The following is a 22706-nucleotide window of genomic DNA, read 5'->3' as shown; positions in this document are numbered from 1 at the left end:
TTTATTTCTTTTATACCTACTCTGAATTTTTCTTTTGTTTCCTTTACTGTTTGCTCAATATACAGATTGAATAACATTGGGGAGAGGCTACAACCCTGTCTCACTCCCTTCCCAACCACTGCTTCCATTTCATGCCCCTTAACTCTTATAACTGCCATCTGCTTTCTGAACAAATTGTAAATAGCCTTTTGCTCCTTGTATTTTACCCCTGCCACCTCCAGAATTTGAAAGAGAGTATTCCAGTCAACATTGTCAAAAGCTTTCTCTAAGTCTACAATTGCTAAAAACGTAGGTTTGCCTTTCCTTAATCTTTCTTCTAAGATAAGTCGTAGGGTCAGTATTGCCTCACGTGTTCCAACATTTCTACAGAATCCAAACTGATCTTCCCCAAGGTTGGCTTCTACCAGTTTTTCCATTTGTCTGTAAAGAATTCACATTAGTATTTTGCAGCTGTGACTTATTAAACTGATAGTTCGGTAATTTTCACATCTGTCAACACCTGCTTTCTTTGGGATTGGAATTATTATATTCTTCTTGAAGTCTGATGGAATTTCGCCTGTCTCATACATCTTGCTCACCAGATGGTATAGTAATATCATATTTCACAGAGGAACTTGAAACTGTTTGCTCTGGACAGGAGCATCTATAGGAATTGTGACTCAAGTTTAGAAGACGAGTACACCAAGGACTGAATAGATATGGAGCAGTTCATGTTGAGAGAGACCTTATGTGGTACACATTGTAGCCATTGGGGGAACAACACACATAACTTAGATTCCCAGGTAGTAACACAATAATACTTTTATTAAGTTAATCGTACAGTTTTAAATCTAATATCTTTTAGTTGCTGAGTGGCATAATAAGAGTCCACTTGTTTGGTCAAGTCCCAACTGAGTAGTTAGTAACCACTGTAAAAAGTCAGTTGGAAAGCTAATCACTACTCATTGGAATGCTCTCACGAAGTCCAATTCCAACTAGGGAGTTACTATTTACGAATACAGAGGCCAGTGAGGCTGTGGTCAGTGGTGAGCAGTGGCTACATGCGGTGATGGCTTGACTGTTTGTTGGGTGGAGTGGAGACAAAATCCTACAAGGCACTGGCTAGCAAGGAGAGCGATAGCTTGGCTGACTTTGTACATCCTGGAGTAATGATGATCCACAACTGGCTCCATGAGCAGACCTGATTTGCTAGTTGCTGGGTGAATCTCGAGTACATGCCTGACAGAAGATTCCTCTTCTGTCCTCGGCAGGCATGTGATCAGCATATGAAAAATAATCTGTTGATTGTAATGCCACCAGTGGTGATGCTCGTGTCTCGTGTGACAATGCTGGTGCCATGAGTTTCTGTGGAGCCTTACATAGGCTAGGTTGTAAACATGTTGTCGTGTCAGTGTGTGTATACTGACCGATGTATTTATTTGTAAGCGAAGTATGCTAGGTGGTGTTGTGATGATGTCGTTGGTAGATGCCTGCTGGTATGGCAGTCAGTCCACCTTGGCTGTAAGACCGTGCAGCTGCTATCCTAGGATAACCACAGGAATACAATGGCTTACACTCACTTTAAATAACATTGTAAAGAAACAGTGACTATGGCACAAAAGGTGTAAAAAAGCACAGGGCTGTAGATAGAAAAATATTAAATGAAACTTGGTTGGCTGTTAAAGGGGTAGTGCATGAAGCCTTCTGCAACTACCCTTCCAGAATATTATTCAGACACTTCTCACAAAACCCAAACAATTGCAGTCATATGTTAGTGTCCAGAGACTCAAAGATGAGACGAGAACTGAAACTGGGGGTAGCAAAGCAAAAGCAGAAACACTTCATTTTCAAATGTTCTCTCATAAAGGAAAACCTAGTAGTAACGCCTAAGTTTAATTCTCATACCACTGCAGAGATAAGTGAAATAAATATTAGTGTCATTGACATTGAGAAACAGAAGCAGTTGTTGATATTGACAAAGGTCCAAGGCCTGATGGAATCAGTATCAGATTATGCACTGAATTTGTGACTAAATTGGCCTATCCTTTAATCATAATATATCAAAGATCCTCAAACAAATCTGCACCTGGTGGCTGAAAGAAAGCACTGGTCACATTCAGTTGCAAGAAAGGCAGCAGAAGTGATCTACAAAACTTTCATTCAGTAACCTTGACACTGATTTGTTCTAGACTCTGATAACACAGTCTGAGCTCAAATGTAATTAGATATCATGAACAGAATGACTTCCTCCTTGCCAACCAGTTTGATTCTCATGCCAATCACCATGATTCTCAATATATTGATCACATAAAACTCAACTTGTGCTTTTCTCACATGACATTCTGGAACCCATGGATTGAGACAGTCAGGTAGACGCAGCATTTCTTGAATTCTGAAAGGCATTTGACTCCATATCACACTTACACTTATTATCAAAAGTAAAATCATATAGGGTATCAAGTGATATTTATGACTGGAATTGGAGTTTTCTTTGTGGTGAAGACACAGCATGTTATCTTGGATGGAGAGTGATTGACAAATGTGGAACTAACTTCAGGAGTGGGCCAGGAAAGTGTGTTGGGACCCTTGCTTGTTCATGTTGTGTGTTAATGACTATGTAGATAATATTAATAGTAACCTCAGAACTTTTTCAGATGATGCAGTTATTTATAATGAATTACAATCTGAGAAAATCTACACAAATAATCAGTCAGGTCTTGATAAGATTGGTGCGAAGATTGGCAGCTCAGTTCAAATGTCCAGAAATGTGAAATTGCACATTTCACAAAATGAGAAAAAACATAGTATCCTATGACTACGGTACCAATTCATACAAATATCTGGGTTAACAAGTCATAGGGATATGATGGGACAATTACTTAGTTACAGTTGTGGGTAAAGCAAGTGGCAAACTGCAGTTTGCCGGCCGAAGTGGCCGTGCGGTTAAAGGCGCTGCAGTCTGGAACCGCAGGACCGCTACGGTCGCAGGTTCGAATCCTGCCTCGGGCATGGATGTTTGTGATGTCCTTAGGTTAGTTAGGTTTAACTAGTTCTAAGTTCTAGGGGACTAATGACCTCAGCAGTTGAGTCCCATAGTGCTCAGAGCCATTTGAACCAAACTGCAGTTGATTGATAGAGTACTAAGGAAATAAAATCAGTCAGGCAATTACACACGAAACATTACACTCGGGGAGATTGCATATTAAAACACTCGTGTGACCCATCATAGAATATTTCTCAAGTATGGGTATTCGGATTACCATGGGATATGGATCTGATATAAAGAAGAGGAGCACATATTGTCACAGATTTGTTTGATTCATGGGAGAGTCACAAAGATGCTGAAAGAAATGAACTGGCAGATGCTTGAAGATAGACCCAAACCATCCCACGAAAGCCTATTTGGAAAGTTTCTAGAATCAACAGTTAGTGATGGCTCTAGGAATATCTACAACCCTCCTACATACTGTTCTCAAAGCGATCACAAAGACAAGATTAGACTAGTTACAGTATGCACAGACTCATTTAAGCAATCACTGTTTTCATGCCCTATATGTGAGCATAATGGGAACAAGCCCTAATAACTTGCAAAGACTTCAGAGTGATTTGCAGAGTATGGATGTAGATGACACTGGAACCGAAATTCAGTGTAGCAACACAAAAACAGAAACACTGAACTCACTTTCAAACATTGGTTTACAAGAGAACATCCCAGAGTTCTGCCCAGTTCAATTTTCCAACTCCGCAAAAATGTATGATATAGATATTGTCACTGTCATTGAGAAATGTCTGAAATTGCTAAGACTGAAGAAGGTCTCTGTGCACAATGGAATCCCTGTCAGATTTTATACAGATTATGGAGTTGAGTTAGCACCTCTCTTTACCACAGTATATTGTAGTTCTCTTAAATAAAACAATTTTGCCGTTGGGTGGATTAAATCACAGACCACATCAGTCTATGACAAGGGTAACGGAAGTGCTTCAAACAACTATAGTCAAATATCATTGCCATCTATTTGTTATAGAAACTTAGAAAATATATTGAGCTCAAATGTAATGAGGTGTCCCAATCAGAATTACCTCCTGCATGCCAACCAACATGAATTCTGCAAACATAAGTTGTATAAGGCCCGACTGACATGTTTGTTATGATAACCCAAAAGACATGAGCCAAGGCAATTAGATGTATATAGTATTTCTTGGCTTCCAAAAAGCATTTAAGATAGTGCCACACAAAGGCTTATCAATTAAAGTATGTGATATGGGGCATCAAACAAAATTTGTGACTGGATCAAGGATTTTCTGGAAGGGAGTATGTTGCTTGTTATCACGAACAGAGAATCATTGAATGTAGAAATAACTTCAAATGTACCCAAGGAAAGTGTGTTCGGGCTTTGGCTTTTCTTGTTGTATATTAATGACCTGGCAGACAATATTCACCACAATTTAAGACATTTTGCAGATGACACAGTTATCTATAATGAAAAATGTCACATACGTTCACTCGGATTTTGATAAGATCAAAATGATACAGCTTGTTCTAAATGTTTAAAAATATAAAATTGTATGCTTCACAACACACAAAAATGTAGTTTCCTTTGATTATAAAATCAGCGTATCACATTTGGAATCAGTCAACTCATACAGGTACCTAGGTGTAACGATTCGAGGATGTGAAATGAAATTATTACATAGTCTCAGTCTAGATGAAACATGGAGCAGACTTAAGTTCATTTGTAGGATACTGGTAAATAGAGGCAGTCCAAAAAGGAGACTGTGCAAAAAAACTTGTGCGACTGATCCCAGAATTTTGCTCAAGGGCAGCACAAACAGTCACAGGTTTGTTTGACTTGCGAAACAGCATCATGGAAACGCTGAAAACTTGAAGTATCATGGAAAAGCCTACCTACAAAATTTCAAGAGCTACTGTTATTTGTGGATCAGAATAATAAAGTGACTGACATTTAGACACAGAAAGGGGAGATGTTAGTGGTTCACTGTTACCTGCTCATTCTTTGGTTGGTTGTCACTATGGTAGCTCTTTTGTAAAAAACTACCTGTCAGTCACTTTGTGGCTACAACTGACAAATCTAGAAATATACTATAGTTCCATATGTATCACTACAGTAGGGACTGTCAAGTGAAGATCAGGGTAGAGGCACTACCTTGTTGTTTTGAACGAACTATGATAGAAGCCCGAAAAACAGAGGGCTGACATACTAGTACATGCATTGATGCTATGAAATGGTACATTGATAATGGCTAGGCACTAGCCGAAATCTAGATTTGCCAAATAAAACCTGCAAGAAAAGGACAACTGATTGCTGTGCTCTATCATTTCAAAGTCATATCACAGTTGTTGAGTGCAGCCAAGTTCCTAATGGAAGGTAACTTGATAAAAATAGAGACAGTTTGACTTATTATCTTCCTAGCTGTCAGTAGATGTAAGACTTCAAACGCATGTTAATTCTGGCACTTCTGGTTGATTTCCTTCATCCTAATTGTCCCCAAATTGACCTGGAGGTTTATTTATGCCGGAATGCATTGGAGACAGGATTGTACTTTCAGGACTATTGTTAAAAACTACACTGCCTGACAAAAAAATGAAGCATCCATGGGGAGGAAAAAACAAAATGAAACTTAATGGGTTGAGAGAGCACGTGATGTTATTGCAGTGATTACAAAATTGAGTCACATTTAAAAAGAACTTGACAGTAGAGAGCTGCAACACTCTATGTTTGACTGGTTATGACATGTTTGCTGAAAGGGGGATCAAGCTGCTAGTAACCCATCTCACATAATTCTACTCATACATGTACTCGCTCCATATCTGTTGTCTGAACTCTGCTCATGTGAATAACTGAGCATGATGGGGCTTTGCTCTTACCAATTCTCTCTCTCTCTCTCTCTCTCTCTCTCTCTCTCAGCACAAATACAATTTTTCCAAGAACACATACAAGTCACAGTTAAATTCATACAGCACACAGAAAATAATTTGTTATTTCAGTACATTCACAGAAAAAAGATAATACTTGCTTCCAGACAGAAGCTTTACACTGCCTGTTGGTAATAAGAAACTATGTACACTGTAAATGAATACTATCCCTGAAATTTAGGAGATGATTATCTTTTTTCCCAGATATATTTAATCTGCTGTATAGGGTTTGTTATTCTTTCAGTCCTAGGAGCAATCTTTCTTTCTGATTGATGTTGATAGTGACTTAAGGTTCTATATTATAAACAAATTAGAGGGAAATAATACAGAAGTGATGTGGGAAGCATGAAGGCATACCCAGAAAAATGTGTTTTAAGTGAGTGAATATATATGAATTATAATGTTTCTCTTTGGCTAGAAGACACTACACATTAACTATACAAAATTGATTACATTAAAGATTGCCTGTTGTACCTGAAAAACTGTGGACACATCTGTCATATGCAGCTGAGAATTTCCTGCCTTTCATTTATGTCAAGCATATTGAGATACCTGAAAAATGTCCTAAGGAACGTAGTAATTTTATGTATGGAAGTAATTACAAACTTCTTGCACAGAAAAGACATAACTTGATCTTTAATCTCCTGTATCCTCCATCAAAAATTCATATCTGTTACTGTTCATCAACTGCACTCATTAATTACAAAACTATCCTTACCTTGTATCAACAAAGATAGATTGCTACTTACGATAAAGATGAAACATTAAGTTGCAGACAGCCACAATTAAAAGGCATTTACACATAAGCTTTCAGCCACACTTCGTTGGAAAAAGAAAGAGAAACATACACCCATGACAGCCATCTCTGGCAGTTCAGACCAGAATGCCACTGTTGTGTGGAATGGAAGCAGCAATCTGGAGGAGCGGGGAAGGGGAAGGGATAGGAGTGTACGGATGGGGGGAGAGAAGAGCGCTGTGTGGCAGTGTTTTGCAGGGTCTAGATTATCGACAGGCGCAGCATCAGGAGGCTGTGGGGCAGTATGAGGGGGGGGGGGGGGGGAGCAAAAAAGGAGAGGAGCAAAAGATTGGCAGGTGCATTGGCAGAGGGCACTGCACAAAGGGGGTGAGAGATGAGAACAGGAAGAGGATGTTGTTATTCCAACTTGGAGTTTCCATTGTTTGACTTTCCTTATTTCATAACAAAACAGTACTTGTGAATGTAGTAATTAAATTTACTTCACACTCTTTGTCATTGACACTACAGATTTGTTGATGGTTGGTTTTGAAACCAAATAATGCCAGAAAACAACTAACTGAATTTTAGCTTCTTTTAGCCTTCCAAGTCATCTGTAGCCTCTTTAAATGGTTTTGGAAAATCCACACTTCTTCCTGCAAGGTCTTTATCAAATCCCTGACATCTGTGAGCGGATTTTTTATCAGTAAAGCAGCAACTTCATTATACAGAGTGGAAGAGGGCTCTAGCATAGTGTACAAGCTTTTCTTGCGTGTGCAGACCTCTTGCTTCAAAGGTGAGCGGAGGCCACTTCTCTTCACGTACCATACAATGCATTTGCAGTATTTATTATTATGTGATGTTTGAGTCATGATTTAACAAGAAGGTTTCTTCATCAAAAGTGTGGTTAAGTACTGTATTTCTACAAGGGGCAGAACAAGGATGCCTTTTGTGATTTTCCAAAGCTTTTATTATACGGGCATCCTGGCCACAGACAAAAACAATATAATGCAGTATGTCCAACAAAATGTTCCACTGAGATATCCTCTCCTCTGTTTCTGTCGAGACAGACTTGCATTTATGTAATGTGCTATAAGCTTCAAATAATGCACCTGATTGTGCGAATCAGTCCACATATCAACTGTTACAGCACATGTTTTATTAATAACTCCTGTAATGACAGAAGGCATTATGCTATTTCCAATTACATCAGCCTATTCTCCGACTTGTTTACTTACAATAGAGGGATGAGGCAAGACTCCTGAAATGCTGACTTCTCCATAATGTGCACCTAAATCTATTAATTCTGGGCCTATTTCTTTGAAACTTCACCAGAAAGAGCTTATATCTTTAGCATTCATTGCAACACACTGTGCTGGTATACTATTTTTTGTTATTGCCAGTATCCTTGAAGAAGCTGTGTTTGTACGGGATTTCTTACATCTGTGTCTCTTTAAATGAGTTTTTCCCAACTGGAAACAGAATAACATGGAGTAGTTATGCACAATATGTATGTAGTAGACTTTCTGTTTTCATCTACAACCAACAAAAATTTTATTCCATAGTTTACATTTTAGACCCTCCATTTTCAATCTTACTTCTCACTGCATTGACTTCCTCAGGCTGAATGATTACAGACACACATACCACAAATTAGGAACCTATGCTGGATGGAGTTTGTATGCTAAATGTGTCTTTATACATATAAAGTGTCTTTATACATATAAAGACACATTTAGCATATTAAGAGTCAAACATTGCCTAGCATTCGGTCATGACTTGTATACTTGACTAGGATAATGCGTGGACAGCCTATCCAGCTTATAGCACATTACATAAATGCAGTTCTGTCTCTTGTGGATAATGTTTTATTTACAATTAAATTCCCGGATGTTAAGAAGATAGGAGCAAATGTTATGACAGAAACAGAGGAGAGCATATCTCGGTGGAACATTTTGTTGGACTCACTGCATTATATTGTTTTTGTCTGTGACCAGGATGCCAACATAATAAAAGCTTTGGAAAATCACAAAAGGCATCCTTGTTCTGCCCCTTGTAGAAGCTATTCTCCCTCTTCTTTCATTTTGTGCTCATTTAGTTGATCATACAGGACTGTATTTGACACTATGAGCCCACTTGTCAGTATGATGTTGCACCCCCTCTAGCCTGGGTGCAATCACTAATTCTGGTGGTAAGGGTGTCATAAAGCTGTTGTACCCTCTCCTGAGGTGAACTGACCTGGCCCACAGCTATTGTAACTGGTTCTTGATATAGTGGCTCTGGGATCTAGATGACATTTGAGCTGGCCCAACACAGGTTCTGTCAGGCATGGGTGAGGGATCTTGTAAGTCATGGAAGCGCCTCAACAAGACACATATAGTTCTACATGCACCATGTGTGGACAAGTTTTATCCTGTTGAATAATGGCACCATGATACTATCACATGAGAAGTAACACACAAGGATGCAGGACGTTCATGATGTACCATTGTGCCATCAAAGTTCCCTCAGTCACGAGCAACTGTGACCTGAACTAATATCTAATGGCTGCCCACACTATGACACCAGGTGTAATACCGCTGTGCCTCTCCAAAACAATGGAAGAACAGGACCCTTCTCCAAGTCGCCACCATACTAGCCAGTGATGGTCATCCGGGGTAATGCAGAGCTGCTACTCATCACTGAACACAATCCGATGCTGATCATTAGCAGTCTGTGCTTCTGGTCACAGTACTACTGCAAATACAGCTATTTGGCTACACGTGGGATGGTACTTTCCAAGTTTAAATGCTGATAGTCACTGACCAATGGTGTGTGATGACTCAGAACGTTGCAGGGAGTCCATCATTTGTTCTTGAATGGTGGGCACAGATATGAAGGATTGATGATGTGCTTGGTGCACAATACAGGAATCCTCCCTTGTGGTGGTCAAACATGGTTGACCAAAACCTTGACAATAAATACACCTTCCCTCACATCCCCATGCAGTCCAACATCAGCTTTTCATGTCCAAATGCCCCACAACCCTAACATGCTAGTGACAACGCTAAATATGAACAACACTAATGCACTCTGGTGGTCATTCTATTTGTCATAGTGAATTACAACTTAAATCATTTACATATATGGTGGTGGTGTGCATGTGAATGAAGTTACATTGACTTCAAACCATGACTTCTTTGTGCCTCACTTTGTGAGACAGTTAATACATCTTAATATTTTGTTTTTACAGATCTGTATTTTGAAAAATAATTCTCTTGAGCCGGCCGCGGTGGTCCAGCGGTTCTAGGCGCTCAGTCCGGAACCGCGCGACTGCTACGGTCGCAGGTTCGAATCCTGCCTCGGGCATGGATGTGTGTGACGTCCTTAGGTTAGTTAGGTTTAAGTAGTTCTAAGTTCTAGGGGGACTGATGACCGCAGATGTTAAGTCCCATAGTGCTCAGAGCCATTTGAATTCTCTTGATATCCCCTTAGTATTCTGTTGCAGATCCTTTTTGCGCTGTTATCAAAATCTGTAACGGTTGAAAAATCACTTAGGGAAGTAGCTAGGTCATTCCATTTTCTGCTCCCAGTTGTGATAAGTGATGCTCAGAACTTTGCCCAGTTTGCCTATCTTCAACCAGTATACTGAAACCCCGTAGTTGATAGTCAGTGCTATCTGGCGTATTCCAAATATTAGACACAGTAATTCCACTAGCATGGAACTGAGTCCTCACTTCTCTGATCCCACCTTACAGTTATCTTGTTTTGTACGTCATAGAGGTACTGTACCCTCATGCTGTTTGCAAAGAATATTATGGATTCGAAGACTGAAGTGTGATATGTTCTCATTGTGCAAAGCAGCAACATGAATTCACTGTAGCCTGTACAAACCAACTTTTGTATTATTTTTGTTGCTTTTTGTACTATCATATGCGTGTGCTTTGTGTAGTTTTTTCTTTTGTTTCCAGATTTCAGACTTTTTTTTCTTTAAAATTAGGTAAATTCTTTTTATTGCAGTAATAGTGAGCCTTTTGCTCCCAAAACGCTGTTGTATGCTCTCCAACACGCTAAGACCTCTTTGCTCTGCTGCAGTCGTGGTATTGGAAAAGAAGATCAACAATTGTCTGTTTATGTGGCAGTTGAATCAATGTACCCATCTGCATCTATGAAGTGAAGAAGAGGTTCTGTGGCTAGGTTCTAGAAGGTAGTTCCATAGACTGACACTTGTGTGTGCATCCCTTAGTGATTTTCTGTATCACTTTCAGATTTTCCATGTGCCACCCTGCCTCAGCAGAAGTTGTAGAAGCAATAGTTCAGTGCACCTGATACCTGTAGTGCTTCAATTTGCACAAATATCATAGTCCGCCAAAAAATTAATGAAAACACCTGCAGTGTTAATCATTTCCGTAATTATATATTTATCATAGATGTTTCTGACTCTACACGTACATTGCTTGGTAAGCAGTATCATCAATTGACGTACTTTGTCTCATGCCCAGTTGCTATGGACTAAGGCCACAAAACTCTGTGTGCGAAAGAGAGTTACACTTGACTTATTACATCACTTCATCCCATGAGTTGAATACATAATGCATGCAGTGGCAGGACTGAATCAAAAGATATCAGTGTATAGTGAACAGTTTGAAGGTTGTCAGAAGAGTCTGGACCAAAATCTCGCGGTAGCAAATTATGAACATCTGGTAGTCTGAACAGTTGACACCTGAAGGTGGTCAGAAGAGTCCAGACCAAGGACATTTGGCAGTTCTCCAAAAGTTTTGGTACATAATTAATGTCTTAATATCTCAAATCTTCACAACGTGCCGTTATGATAAAAACATACATCAGTCATCATACGCCAAATTAAAACCTGTTGTCAAATTTCTCATTGTCCAGAGTCACATGTAAAGCTATCATTAACCTGAAGTGGTTTGAACACCACAGCACTTTACTAGGCATGGTGTGACTTATTGTTTTTGTTAGGTGTGGTATGTTTTTGAGTTCTTCTGACATGAGAACTGACTTACCCAGATGTAGAAGACACAGTTTAAATGGAATACAGGACTTAATGCAATTTAACAGTATTAGGAGAAGGATAGATTGCTCCTCACCATAAACGTGACAGGCCCATCATGGGCAAACATCTATTAGGCGCACTACGAATGTAGTGGTGTGGACATGGGAATGTGGATCTCACGGGGAGCGTGCAAGGGATAAGTCCCTGCAGACGCACTATCCTCTGTGCCCTCGGTGGCTCAGATGGATAGAGCGTCTGCCATGTAAGCAGGAGATCCCGGGTTCGAGTCCCGGTCGGGGCACACATTTTCAACATGTCCCCAGTGAAGTATAACAACGCCTGTTTGCAGCTAGGGTGTCTATTTAATTATCATTTCATTTCTAGCAAAGCTGCATGGTCATCCACGGTATGTGTTCTTTCGAGAACAGATACTACCGTAATATATAGTTAATAAACTAAAGATTCTATGGTATCAGTGACAGCCAAGATTAAAATTTTATGGTTGGAGTCCAAACAGTGAGAAACAAATTCTGCACTTCACATCTAATGGAGACACCTAAGGAAGTTGCCAAAATATCATGCGAAGATAAATGATAACTTGGCTGCAAACCCAACAATTCTTTTCAGCTATAAACATTATAGTGCCCTTTTAGCAAATAATAACAACAAAATTCAATGTGCAGAAATTTTTCCACCATATGAGAAGAAAATTTTAACTAAATTAGATTGTAAAACTTCTATAAACTTTTTGATTTTTTGTAATAACGATGCTGTGGGGTCAACTTGATTATGATAATTAATCAGTGGAAAGTCCAGGATGGACTGTAACAATATTATGATTGTTGATTATGATAATTGTTATTTTAAAGAATTTTGTTTTAATTACAATAACTTTATCTTGCAGGATGGATGTGAGAATATTCCAGGAATTTTAAGCAGCGCAACAAAGAGTCCCAAAAAGATAAATGCTGAAATAATACTGGATGAAAGACTTGGTAAGAGGAGGAAGAAGAAAAGGAGAACTACAGATGCATTGGGTGTTTTAAATGGCCAGTCATCCTCCACAAATAAGGAATACAAATGCAAGAGTTCTCGAGGAACCCAGAAACAAATAAAAAATATTCATTCAGCAGAGTGGCTGTGCCATATCTGTGACATGATTTTTGAAGAAGAAAACATGCTTGCATCACATATAAAAACTAGCTCTCATAATGATATGGTACACCATAAGCTGCAGAGTGGACAGCCTGGTAACAAGAAAACAAGTATTTTCATTTCTGGAGAATACACCTGCAGCATTTGCAACTTCAAAACAGGAAGCATAGCGACTTACAGAGACCATCAGCAGTTTCATTTTCAAAATCCCTCAGAATACGAGTCATCATGTAAAAGCTTTCTAAAGAGAGCACATGGCCAAAAATTGAATTCATACAAAACAGACGATCATTTTGTGGACAGTACAGAGAAAGGAAGTGAACAGAAAGTAATCCAGGAAGAGCTCACCTGTAATTTACAAAATGGTATCACAAAAGATGGCTTTAATATTCTGAAGGCAGAAGACAAGGTGACTGTTGACACTAATTATACAATGACTGAAAGTCAGAAGTTAGCCACTGAGGACAGAATTCCCAACACAGAACATTATTTCTGCAGTTCTTGCTCTTTAGTGTTTCTCTCAGATAGGTTACTACAGCACCATAAAAATGTACATCATACGCTACCATCATTAAGGAAAGACACATTACTTACTACAGAAATAACCAGTCATAATTTTTGTGATTTACAGCAGAAAGGTTGCTTGGACAGTAATAAGTCTTCCAACCAGTATATGAACAATGAAAATTTTATGAACTTGTTTAAAAAAGTAAGCACTCAATTTATGCAAGTTCCTAATAGAAGTAACAATAACTTAAATGGCACAGAGTTAGCCATTGAAAATGTATCAGGAAGAGTGACTTCCAATTCCACTACATGTGCAAAAAATGATTGTGATTCTAGCCAGCATGCTGATGGTGAAATAGATTATACAGTTTCTGGTAAAAATGAACAGCAGTCTGCAACAACTCAGAACTCAACTTTTGAAAACTCTAGTGAATCCTTAGTAACAACACATAGGTCACATTCATCTGAAGCAACCCAAGTAAATAACAGTATTCCATGTAATTTTCCGATTAATAAATTTATGGAAAATGCTAGGACTGACTCAGCTGTAAAACAAAAGGGAAATTCTGAGAAAAATGTTAGTTCTAATTCAAGCCATGAATATTTATTAGGTGCACCATACAGAGATATTCAGAAAAGTGAACTTGTGTCAAAAAATGGAACTGAAAGTACAAAGCAGAAAGACTGTGAGATGAAGGCAAAAGTTGATAATGAAACATCTCTGTCAGATAGCTGTGGATCAATAAGTTATCCACCACAAACAATGAAGGAATTGAGGACACCTTTTCTTTTTCATATAACAAAACCAGGAACTGCACAGTGTGAAATTTGTGGCAAATTCTTTTCTAGCAACAGTAAAATGTTGTACCATAGAGATATATGTTCAAAGAATTTAAGCTGTAAGTTATGCAATAAGCATTTTCTAAATATGAATGATCTACATAAACATAATAGTGAAAAACATCAAACACATAAAATGCATCATAATTGTATGCACTGTTCAGCATCATTTTTGACAAAGGAACTTTGTCTGACACATGAAGAAAATTGTGTATTTGTGCCCTATTGTGATGAATGTGGAGAAAAATTTTCTGAAGTTGATCAGCTGCGGTCTCACAAGGATACAACTCATAGAGATCCTCACTGTCGCTATTGCGGTAAGGAAATACTTAAATTAAAAACATTACGATATCATGAATTGAGGCATATGAAAGAGACTGCAGAAAAGTTTGAATGCAGTGAATGTGAAAAAGTATTTAAAACAAAAACTGGCCTGCGACATCATTTTGCGCTACATACTGGCCAATACAAATTTTGCTGTGATTATTGTGGCAGAGGTTTCATGTCAAGAATGATGATGGAAGAACACAGAAGCAAGCATACAAAGGAGGAACGTTACATATGTGATGTCTGTGGTCGTAAGTTTTGTTTCCAGAGTACATATTGGATTCATCGAAAATGGCATGACAACCCATTCCCATACAAATGTAATTTTTGTGGTCGTAAATTTCGACACTCTTCATTGTTAGCAGTGCACAAACGTAAACATACTGGAGAGCGACCCTACAAATGCCCTCACTGTCCTCTTACTTTTCCTGTTGGAGGCACATTGAAACGCCATATCATTCTGCACACAGGAGTTTACCCATATAATTGTGAAGTCTGTAAGCGTGGTTTTACAACTCGTCACAAATTTGCTATTCATCTTTCTAAAATTCATGGTGACAGTAAAATGCTAAATGAAAAATCGCGACCAAATGAGTTTAAAATGGTCATTAGAGATAATGAAACAGTGAAGAAGCAAGATAATGTGGAGCCATCAGCTGAATGGCAGAACCCTGACGATTCTGAGCAAGTTGATATGAACTTTAGATTAGGAAGTTCAGCAGGCGGTGTGGATAATTTTGACCACTTGGAGGGAGCAATGTCATGCTCCTTGGTTCCAGATGAACTTTTAGTTGGAAATGCTTTTGCAACCAGAGTCGTTGAGATAGTTCTTGATGACACTTCTCAAGCTGTTGCTGCAGTGACTGTTGCAGATCCTGAAGCAAATAATCTTCCTGATCTGTGGTATCAGTAACAAAATTAGCAGCATAATCAGCGGAGAGAAACAGCTGCAAGAAAATATTTTGTATATTTATTTTTGTAAGATGCTGTGTATAAATCAAAGTAAGGTACCTGCTATTTATGTTAAAAGAACACTATAACATGTGAACTGATGTATATTTTTTTAAAGATATCATATGATTCCATTGTTCCTGAGCTAAGCGGTTCTTGATTTCTGCAGTATTTGTTGTATCATAATAGCTTTTCTTTGAACACTGAAGTGAGTCATTTATGTTAACTAAATGTAGAGAGCTCACCAATATGATACACCTCTAGCAATTAACATGATGAACTCAAAAATTTGACTGGCTATGTGAACGTGTAGATAGATTGTTAGGTTCTTGTTGTGTCTTTATTGCTGCATAAGTTAATCTCCAGTTATAGTTAAAATAACATCTTTGATCTCTGTAGCATTTTGGTTGGCAGTGATCCTACTGTGTGATATGTCCAAAACCGAGAGTGTCTGTCCACTAACACACAAGAGAGAAAGGATTTGTGTAAAATAGCTTAGCCACAATCTCTAGAGATGCTGCACACCCCCCCCCCAAGTATAAAACTTTGTTCCCTACTACAATGCACAGTTTGATGCCAGCCGTTAGTTTCTGATTTCCGTAAATCGCTTCAGGCAAATGCCGGGGTGATACCAGTGAAAGGGCAGGGCTAACTTCCTTCCCCATCCTTCCCTAATCCAATGGGACTGGTGGCCTTGTTGTTTGGTACGCTCCCCTGAACCAACCAACCACAGTTTGACATGAAAAGGGACATTTAATTTGGATGTACCTACTAAATCCTATTGCAGTACTGTCAATGCACTTCCTATCCAGAGGTAACGCCTTATGTGGAAGCCGCGATATCATTTACCAACTATGTGGAAATTACTGCACACTGTTCTGCTTGGTTGTGATGAAAATGAATGTTCACTAGCAAACTGTGTACAACTACATTGTTGCTTTATATTTTAGGATTAAAAACCTGTAAATTGCTCTCTTACACTTCTCAGCAAAATTAGAAGTTTAGAAGTTTTGTGGGTATGCAGCCAAGTTATTTTCCTTACGTGACGTTTTGACAGCTTCCCTGAGGAAGACAACATGGGTAGTAATGAAATATTGTGTAAAAAAACGACAGCTTTACTGTAAACCCAGTAACTTCTAAACTGAAAGCAGTGATCCTTGAAAGAGACCAACATACCTATACAAGACACAACCAAGTGGATAAAGGAACAGGCTTCACAGAAAAATGCATAATCCTTTATCACAGAAAAGCTTGCATTATCCACTTCCAAACAAATCAAATTGACTTTCATGTACCAGATGTAAAGATCAATGGGCACACAGTCCATGTGTAGTGTGCCCAGGCATCCAGATGAATAACAAACTGAGGTGGCACCAACACATAGATAAGTTAACCAAAAGGCTCAATTCTGTTGACTTTGCACTTAAGGAATCTCTTCTGTTATGTTGCTCTGCAAGCAAGATTGAAGCTCCCTCTGTACTGTCTTATGGCATTATCTTCTGGGAACTATAGCTAAAGACAAAAATTATTTATTCCGTAGAATTTTGAATAAGAATATTGTGGAAAGTTGACAGCTACTCATCATGTAGAGGCCTCTTCAGTAATTTAGGGATTTTTTACACTTTTATGTCAATCCATTTACTTGCTACAGGAATTTGTTTTTAATTACAAGAATGAAGTTAGAATGAACTACACACTAAAAATAAAATTTGTTTTCTCTACATTGCACATCCCAATCCAGAATGGGATTTTATATTTTGAATCACAAGTTTTATAGAAAGCTGCTGCTAAACATTAAGCAGGAAATTAAAGGATCCTTTTTAGCCACTTCCACCCAACTGATTAGAATATTTGGACTCAAATGTAAATCCTGCTTAATTCTTATTATACAGGTATTCACTTTGTATATATGGTAATCCAACTTAGCTGGTCACCTCAGATTTCACCTGAATTGCTTAAAATGTAATGATTGTTTTTACTTAGATGAATTGTGAAAAAGTTGTCACTCAATGCTATCTTCATAGTTATAATAATTACAGAGATATCAGTAGCAGCTCAGGTTTTTCTCCAAATGGAACTACAACAATTTCTGCTACTAATATTGTTGTTATGAAAGAGAGAAATCCAATAGCATTTCACTCTTCAGAGTCGAATTAGTAGTTTAGCAGTAATTCAGAATGTAGATGATAGGATTTAACTGTTTTGAACATGAAGCTGACTGCTGTCTTATGCAGAAATTGAAGAGTTCATACCCAAATGAGGAAATATGTCTCGTCACATAAGGGGCAAGCAGAGTGTTACACAGCCATGATACTGATATATACGGGTTGAAGAGGAAATGTAGTTTTCATTCTACCTGTGTCATCCACTTGTGTGAGTGTTGGTTAGCTTAAAAAAAAAATAAAAGTCTTTCTTAAACCAAGAAAAACTAGATGTGCTAGTTCTTTACAGAGAATGCAGAAGGAATGTGAACAGAACAGTTGAACTGTGTGCATATAGCAATCCCAACTTATGGTGTAAAACAAGAATGATAATTCAGCATATGCGCAAAATATTGTTATTGAAAGGACACTGGAATACTATGTAGAGCATAAGGTGCAAACCTGCAGTGAACAGAGTGAAATAAATTAATGTTCTGGTAGCTGTTGTTCATAATCTACAGGGCAGTTCCAGAGAAATTGTGAGTACCTCTGAATAACCCTGTACAGACAGCGGACAGTGTTCGGCGTGAAGTTACATAAATGTTTTGTTCAAAGTATTGGATAAAAACTACAGCTGAATGGTGTAAGGAGAAGAGCAGTGGCTTTCTTCAGAGTAGCAATAATCAGTGTGTGGAGGTTAGCACTGTCATCAAATTTTTCGTCAAAGTTCAAGATGGCTGACAACAACTTGTTATTAACCGCAGCAGTTGCACGTACCGCAATTGCATTGTGTGCACATGCGGAAAAGAAGTGGGGAAAAAAGGGGGGGTCGACAGAAGCGTCCGATCCCACGCGTCGGCTTTGACCCGTGACGTAAGGGTGTTGTCGTGTGTGACGTCATGACGGCGCGGAGTTTGGTTTGAGTGTGGCTGTCTTCAGTTCTGTTTTATCTTATTTTATTTACTGTTCTGATCTGTTCGTTCTATCTCGTGAGATTTTTTTTTAAATTTAAAAACACTTATTACTTATTTTAATTATCTGTTTCCTCCAATTTCTGTTTTAGTTTATTATATTTATCTTTCTGATCTGTTCGTTCTATCCCGTGACATTTTTTTTTTTAAAAAGGCAAAAAACACTAATCAGCTACTGAAGCATCTTTATTTTCTACGGGTTGCAGGGGTTACGACCCCTGGGGAGGTGGGTGGGTATTCATGTATGGCTGTCTTCACTTACACGTTGTAGATACGCAAGGCGTCTAAATTTGTTTATATTTAGTTTGCCCCCTCAACCCAAAACACCCCATTTGCCGCGCTTGTCCCGTTAGTGTCATTAGGCTTCTTGTGGAAAGTGTGTGTGTTTGTTTTTGTTTCCGTCATATTTGTGACGTCATGGGTCAAAGCAGACGGGCGGGATCGGACGCTTCCGTATTTCCAAAAAGGGAATCATACATACGAGGTTGACAGTCTTAAATTCCTGGGATTACAGCTTAATAATAAATTCAGTTGGGGGGAGCACACCACAGAACTGCAGAAGCGCCGTAACAAATCTGTATTTGCAATTCGAGTGTTAGCAGACATAGGCAACATAAAAATGAAAATGCTTGCATACTTTCATTCCATAATGTCATATGGTATAGTATTTTGGGGTAACTCTTCTAGTCAAACAAAAGTTTTCAGAGTCAAAAAGCGTGTAATACGTATTATTTGTGGAGTAAATTCACGGACATCCTGCAGAAACCTCTTCAAAGAACTGGGTATACTAACTACTGCCTCTCAGTATATTTATTCCTTAATGAAATTTGTCCTAAATAATATATCTCTTTTTCCAACAAACAACTCAGTTTGTACATACAATACCAGGTACAAAAATGATCTGCACTTACATTAGTTCAAAAAGGGGTCCGCTACTCAGAAACACTCATCTTCAATAATTTGCCAGCAAACATAAAAAATTTGGTTACAAATAAAGGTCAGTTTAAAAAAGGAGCCTGAAAGACTTACTAGTGGCCAACTCCTTCTACTACATTGACGAGATTTTTAATAGAAACAAATGATGTATTTATTCATACTCTTAGTATTGTTATTTCAGCTTAAAAAAATTGACATGTTCCACATCCACGAGGATCTCCTCAGCGCGGATCTATGAAACGAAAAACTAATCTAATCTGGGTGAAGCCGTGGGTTTTACGACGACACGATAAAAGCATTCAACAAAACTTGTTACGTGAGCTTACAGTGGAAGACGTCAAGTAGTACAACAATTACTTAAGAATGGATGAGCATACATTTCTGTATGTGCTCAGTGAAGTGTATCCTCATATCACAAAGCACAATATTCACTTAAGAACTGCTACATCTTCAGAAGACAGGCTCACTGTAACACTCCGATTCCTTGCTGCAGGAGAGGGTTGGGTTAGGTTAGATCAGGTCTCCGATCTTCTTAATCTATTTTTGTATTCAGGGTGCCTCACGTTGTATAGCGCCTCATCAGCTTCATACATCTCTATTAATTTTGTAGTTGTCGGCACACACCAATTGTATTAACCGGCAATGTTTATAAAAACACGACAGAACGCTGCAGTGAACAGAAGACAAGCGATTTCTTTGATCAAATCTACAGCGAGGCCCCAGATTTGATGAAATATTGGACGACATTTGACAAAGTTCCTATTACACCATCAAATATCTTTGACAAACAAATTTGATAGTGTAATACCGGTCTAAAGTCGGGTTCACACAGGCAACAAAATTATCGCCACTGCTAATGGCGAACTGGAGTTGCTTTGCAGTTGCATGTGTGAATCCTAGTTTTCGGTGGCGCCGTTTAAGAAGCGCAACTTTTGTCACGCCACAAAAAGTTGAACTTGGTTCTACTTTGTTGCGCCATTTTGCCTTCTCCACAATCGAATAACGTCATTCGATTGCTACCTCGCGGCTGGATTCAAACCTTTCTAGTGGGTATTCGCTTGCAGATAGTGCTTTTGTTTGTGCGTTTGCTATTAATATGTCGAAAAAGTGGTCAACAGCTACAATTATGAGATTCTTGGAGGTGTATCAAGAATGAGAATGCCTTTGGAACCACAAAAGCGAATCATACAAAGACAGAAACTTGAGAGATGCTGCATTAATTGAAAAAGTAAACAGTATGCGTGAATATGTACCTGGAATTGATGTAGCTACAACAAAATTAAAAATTCGAAACGCTTACATGAATGAACATAAAAAAGTACTGAAATCACTTAAGAGTGGTGCGTCTACAGACGGTATTTATAAACCCAGCCTTGCTTAGTTTGATGCTGCAGACCGGTTCTTAAAACATGTAGTCGAGATAAGAGAGACGAGAAATACTTTGGTATGTAATATTATACATTTATTATGTTTCCAAAACATCTTATTTAGTAATATGTACAGCCGTTTTATCAGCTGAGACAGGAGACGCCATTTTGCAAACTGCGCAATTACGAAGAATTTGTGGCGTCCTGTGTGAACGGTAGCTAACAGCGCCACTCCATAATGACTTAACTTGTGGCGATACTTTCGTTGCGTGTGTGAACCAGGCTTAAGTAATGGATTATTTCACAGAAAGGAAAGCACAATGTGTAAAACTGTAACTATACGAGAGAGAAAAACTGATTCTGGAGTCCTTATTCTCCCAGTTACAAATAATCTCACCCAGTATTAATTACGTTTTTTTTAAGTGGGGGGGGGGTATAGGATGTCAGACTAGCTAACTGGAAGGGGCACCATAGGATACTTTAATTTCCACTGTTCTGAATATAGGTTTGACGGCATCCATTGCAAAATTCCAATTCCACAGCGCAAAATACAGCAAAGTGTGCTAGAAGAATGCTGTGTGAAGAAGAGGTGTGGCACTGCACTAGAGCACACTTAAGTTCAAGTAACATGTTATAAATTTCCTCGAACATATGTGTTTTACATAACAAACTCTTCAGAAAGTCGAGTGATAAAAATGAACATATTTTTGAAAAATCAATTTTTTTTTAATTTTTGATGTCCTATCTTAAATGCTGGGGGGAGGCACTGTCTCACTATCAAGTTTTTGCCCCAGTTTGATATCGTAGATCTGGAGCTGAGCTCGACAAGTTCCACTTCCCTGAAGGCTTTCCTTCATGATTGGATTTACAGAATACGAAATGTGAATGAATGAATGCCGTTGCAATACATTTGCAGTTTGGCATACTGTGAACATCATTTTCTTGTGTATATATTGTTGATTATACAGGGGTTGTCCAGAAAATAACAAACGTTTTGGCATAACTAAATAAAAATGAAAGACATCAACACAAACCTTTATTTACAACGATACAGTGCTTTATTTTTCAATGTAATCAGAAAAGCTGTCAAAGCATTTATTGTAATGTGGGGCCAAATTTCAATTCCTATGTTGTACTTCTTTACCGCCAAAGTTTTGAGCCAGGATGTCGCTGCTTGTCTGAGGTCTGTCTTCATCCAAAAATTCCTTTAGTTTCAGGAATAAGTGAAAATAACATGGTGTCAAATCAAGACTGTAAGGAGGAGCTCCAAAAATCTCCCACTTAAGACAATGAAGTTCTTGCTGTGTTTGTGCTTATGCTTGAAGTTGCACGAAGTCATGAATCAAAAACACTTTTGCTGACAACATTCCATACCTCTTCTGGATGACATGCTGAGGTCAAAGAATTTCATAATAGGCCTCTGAATTGACTGTTTCTCCTCTTGGCATCAACTCCATAAGGATCAAATAAATGGCACTACACACTTCACATTTGGCAGGATTTCCAGGCGTGACCACTTGGCAACCAAACTCGGCCCACACTGAGATGGGGGAAGGAATTAAGTTGCAGGCTTCCATTTGCTGTTGTGGGGTCTCGGTACCAGGCATGGTGTGTAATCACTCTTTACTTTTTGGGTGACCCTCATGTAGCTGCATGTGAGAATAATTTCCAGGTTGTTGCTGGAAATATTTAGTATTAGCATCCAGATAGTCCTTTTGATAATAGCCTCAGAATGTTGTTTGATTTCAGTTGCTATTGTCAACCAGCAATATCATGTTCAGTGAGATACTGTCCGACTGCAGAAATTGATTTTCCTGATCTTATCCTGTTTCTTCAAGGGATCAGTTTGTTATTCTGGATTTTGCAGT

General features: G+C 38.5%; 1 protein-coding gene and 1 non-coding gene across 2 annotated transcripts in view; both read left to right on the top strand.

Annotated features, from left to right (window-relative positions):
- The window catches only part of LOC126204249 (uncharacterized), a 116264-nt gene that overhangs the window by 30574 nt on the left and 62984 nt on the right, over positions 1 to 22706 (top strand). Inside the window, exon 4 of the mRNA XM_049938676.1 lies at positions 12548 to 15381. Within this exon, the coding sequence (XP_049794633.1) occupies positions 12548 to 15381 (2834 nt within the window). The remainder of the gene's footprint in view (positions 1 to 12547; positions 15382 to 22706) is intronic.
- Trnat-ugu (transfer RNA threonine (anticodon UGU)) lies at positions 11870 to 11944 on the top strand. Its single transcript has one exon. It is a non-coding gene; the product is annotated as a tRNA-Thr (tRNA).

Source organism: Schistocerca nitens, chromosome 1, assembly GCF_023898315.1.
Source record: "Schistocerca nitens isolate TAMUIC-IGC-003100 chromosome 1, iqSchNite1.1, whole genome shotgun sequence".
In the NCBI taxonomy this organism is placed as follows: domain Eukaryota; kingdom Metazoa; phylum Arthropoda; class Insecta; order Orthoptera; family Acrididae; genus Schistocerca; species Schistocerca nitens.
This window is presented reverse-complemented; position numbering and strand designations above follow the sequence as displayed.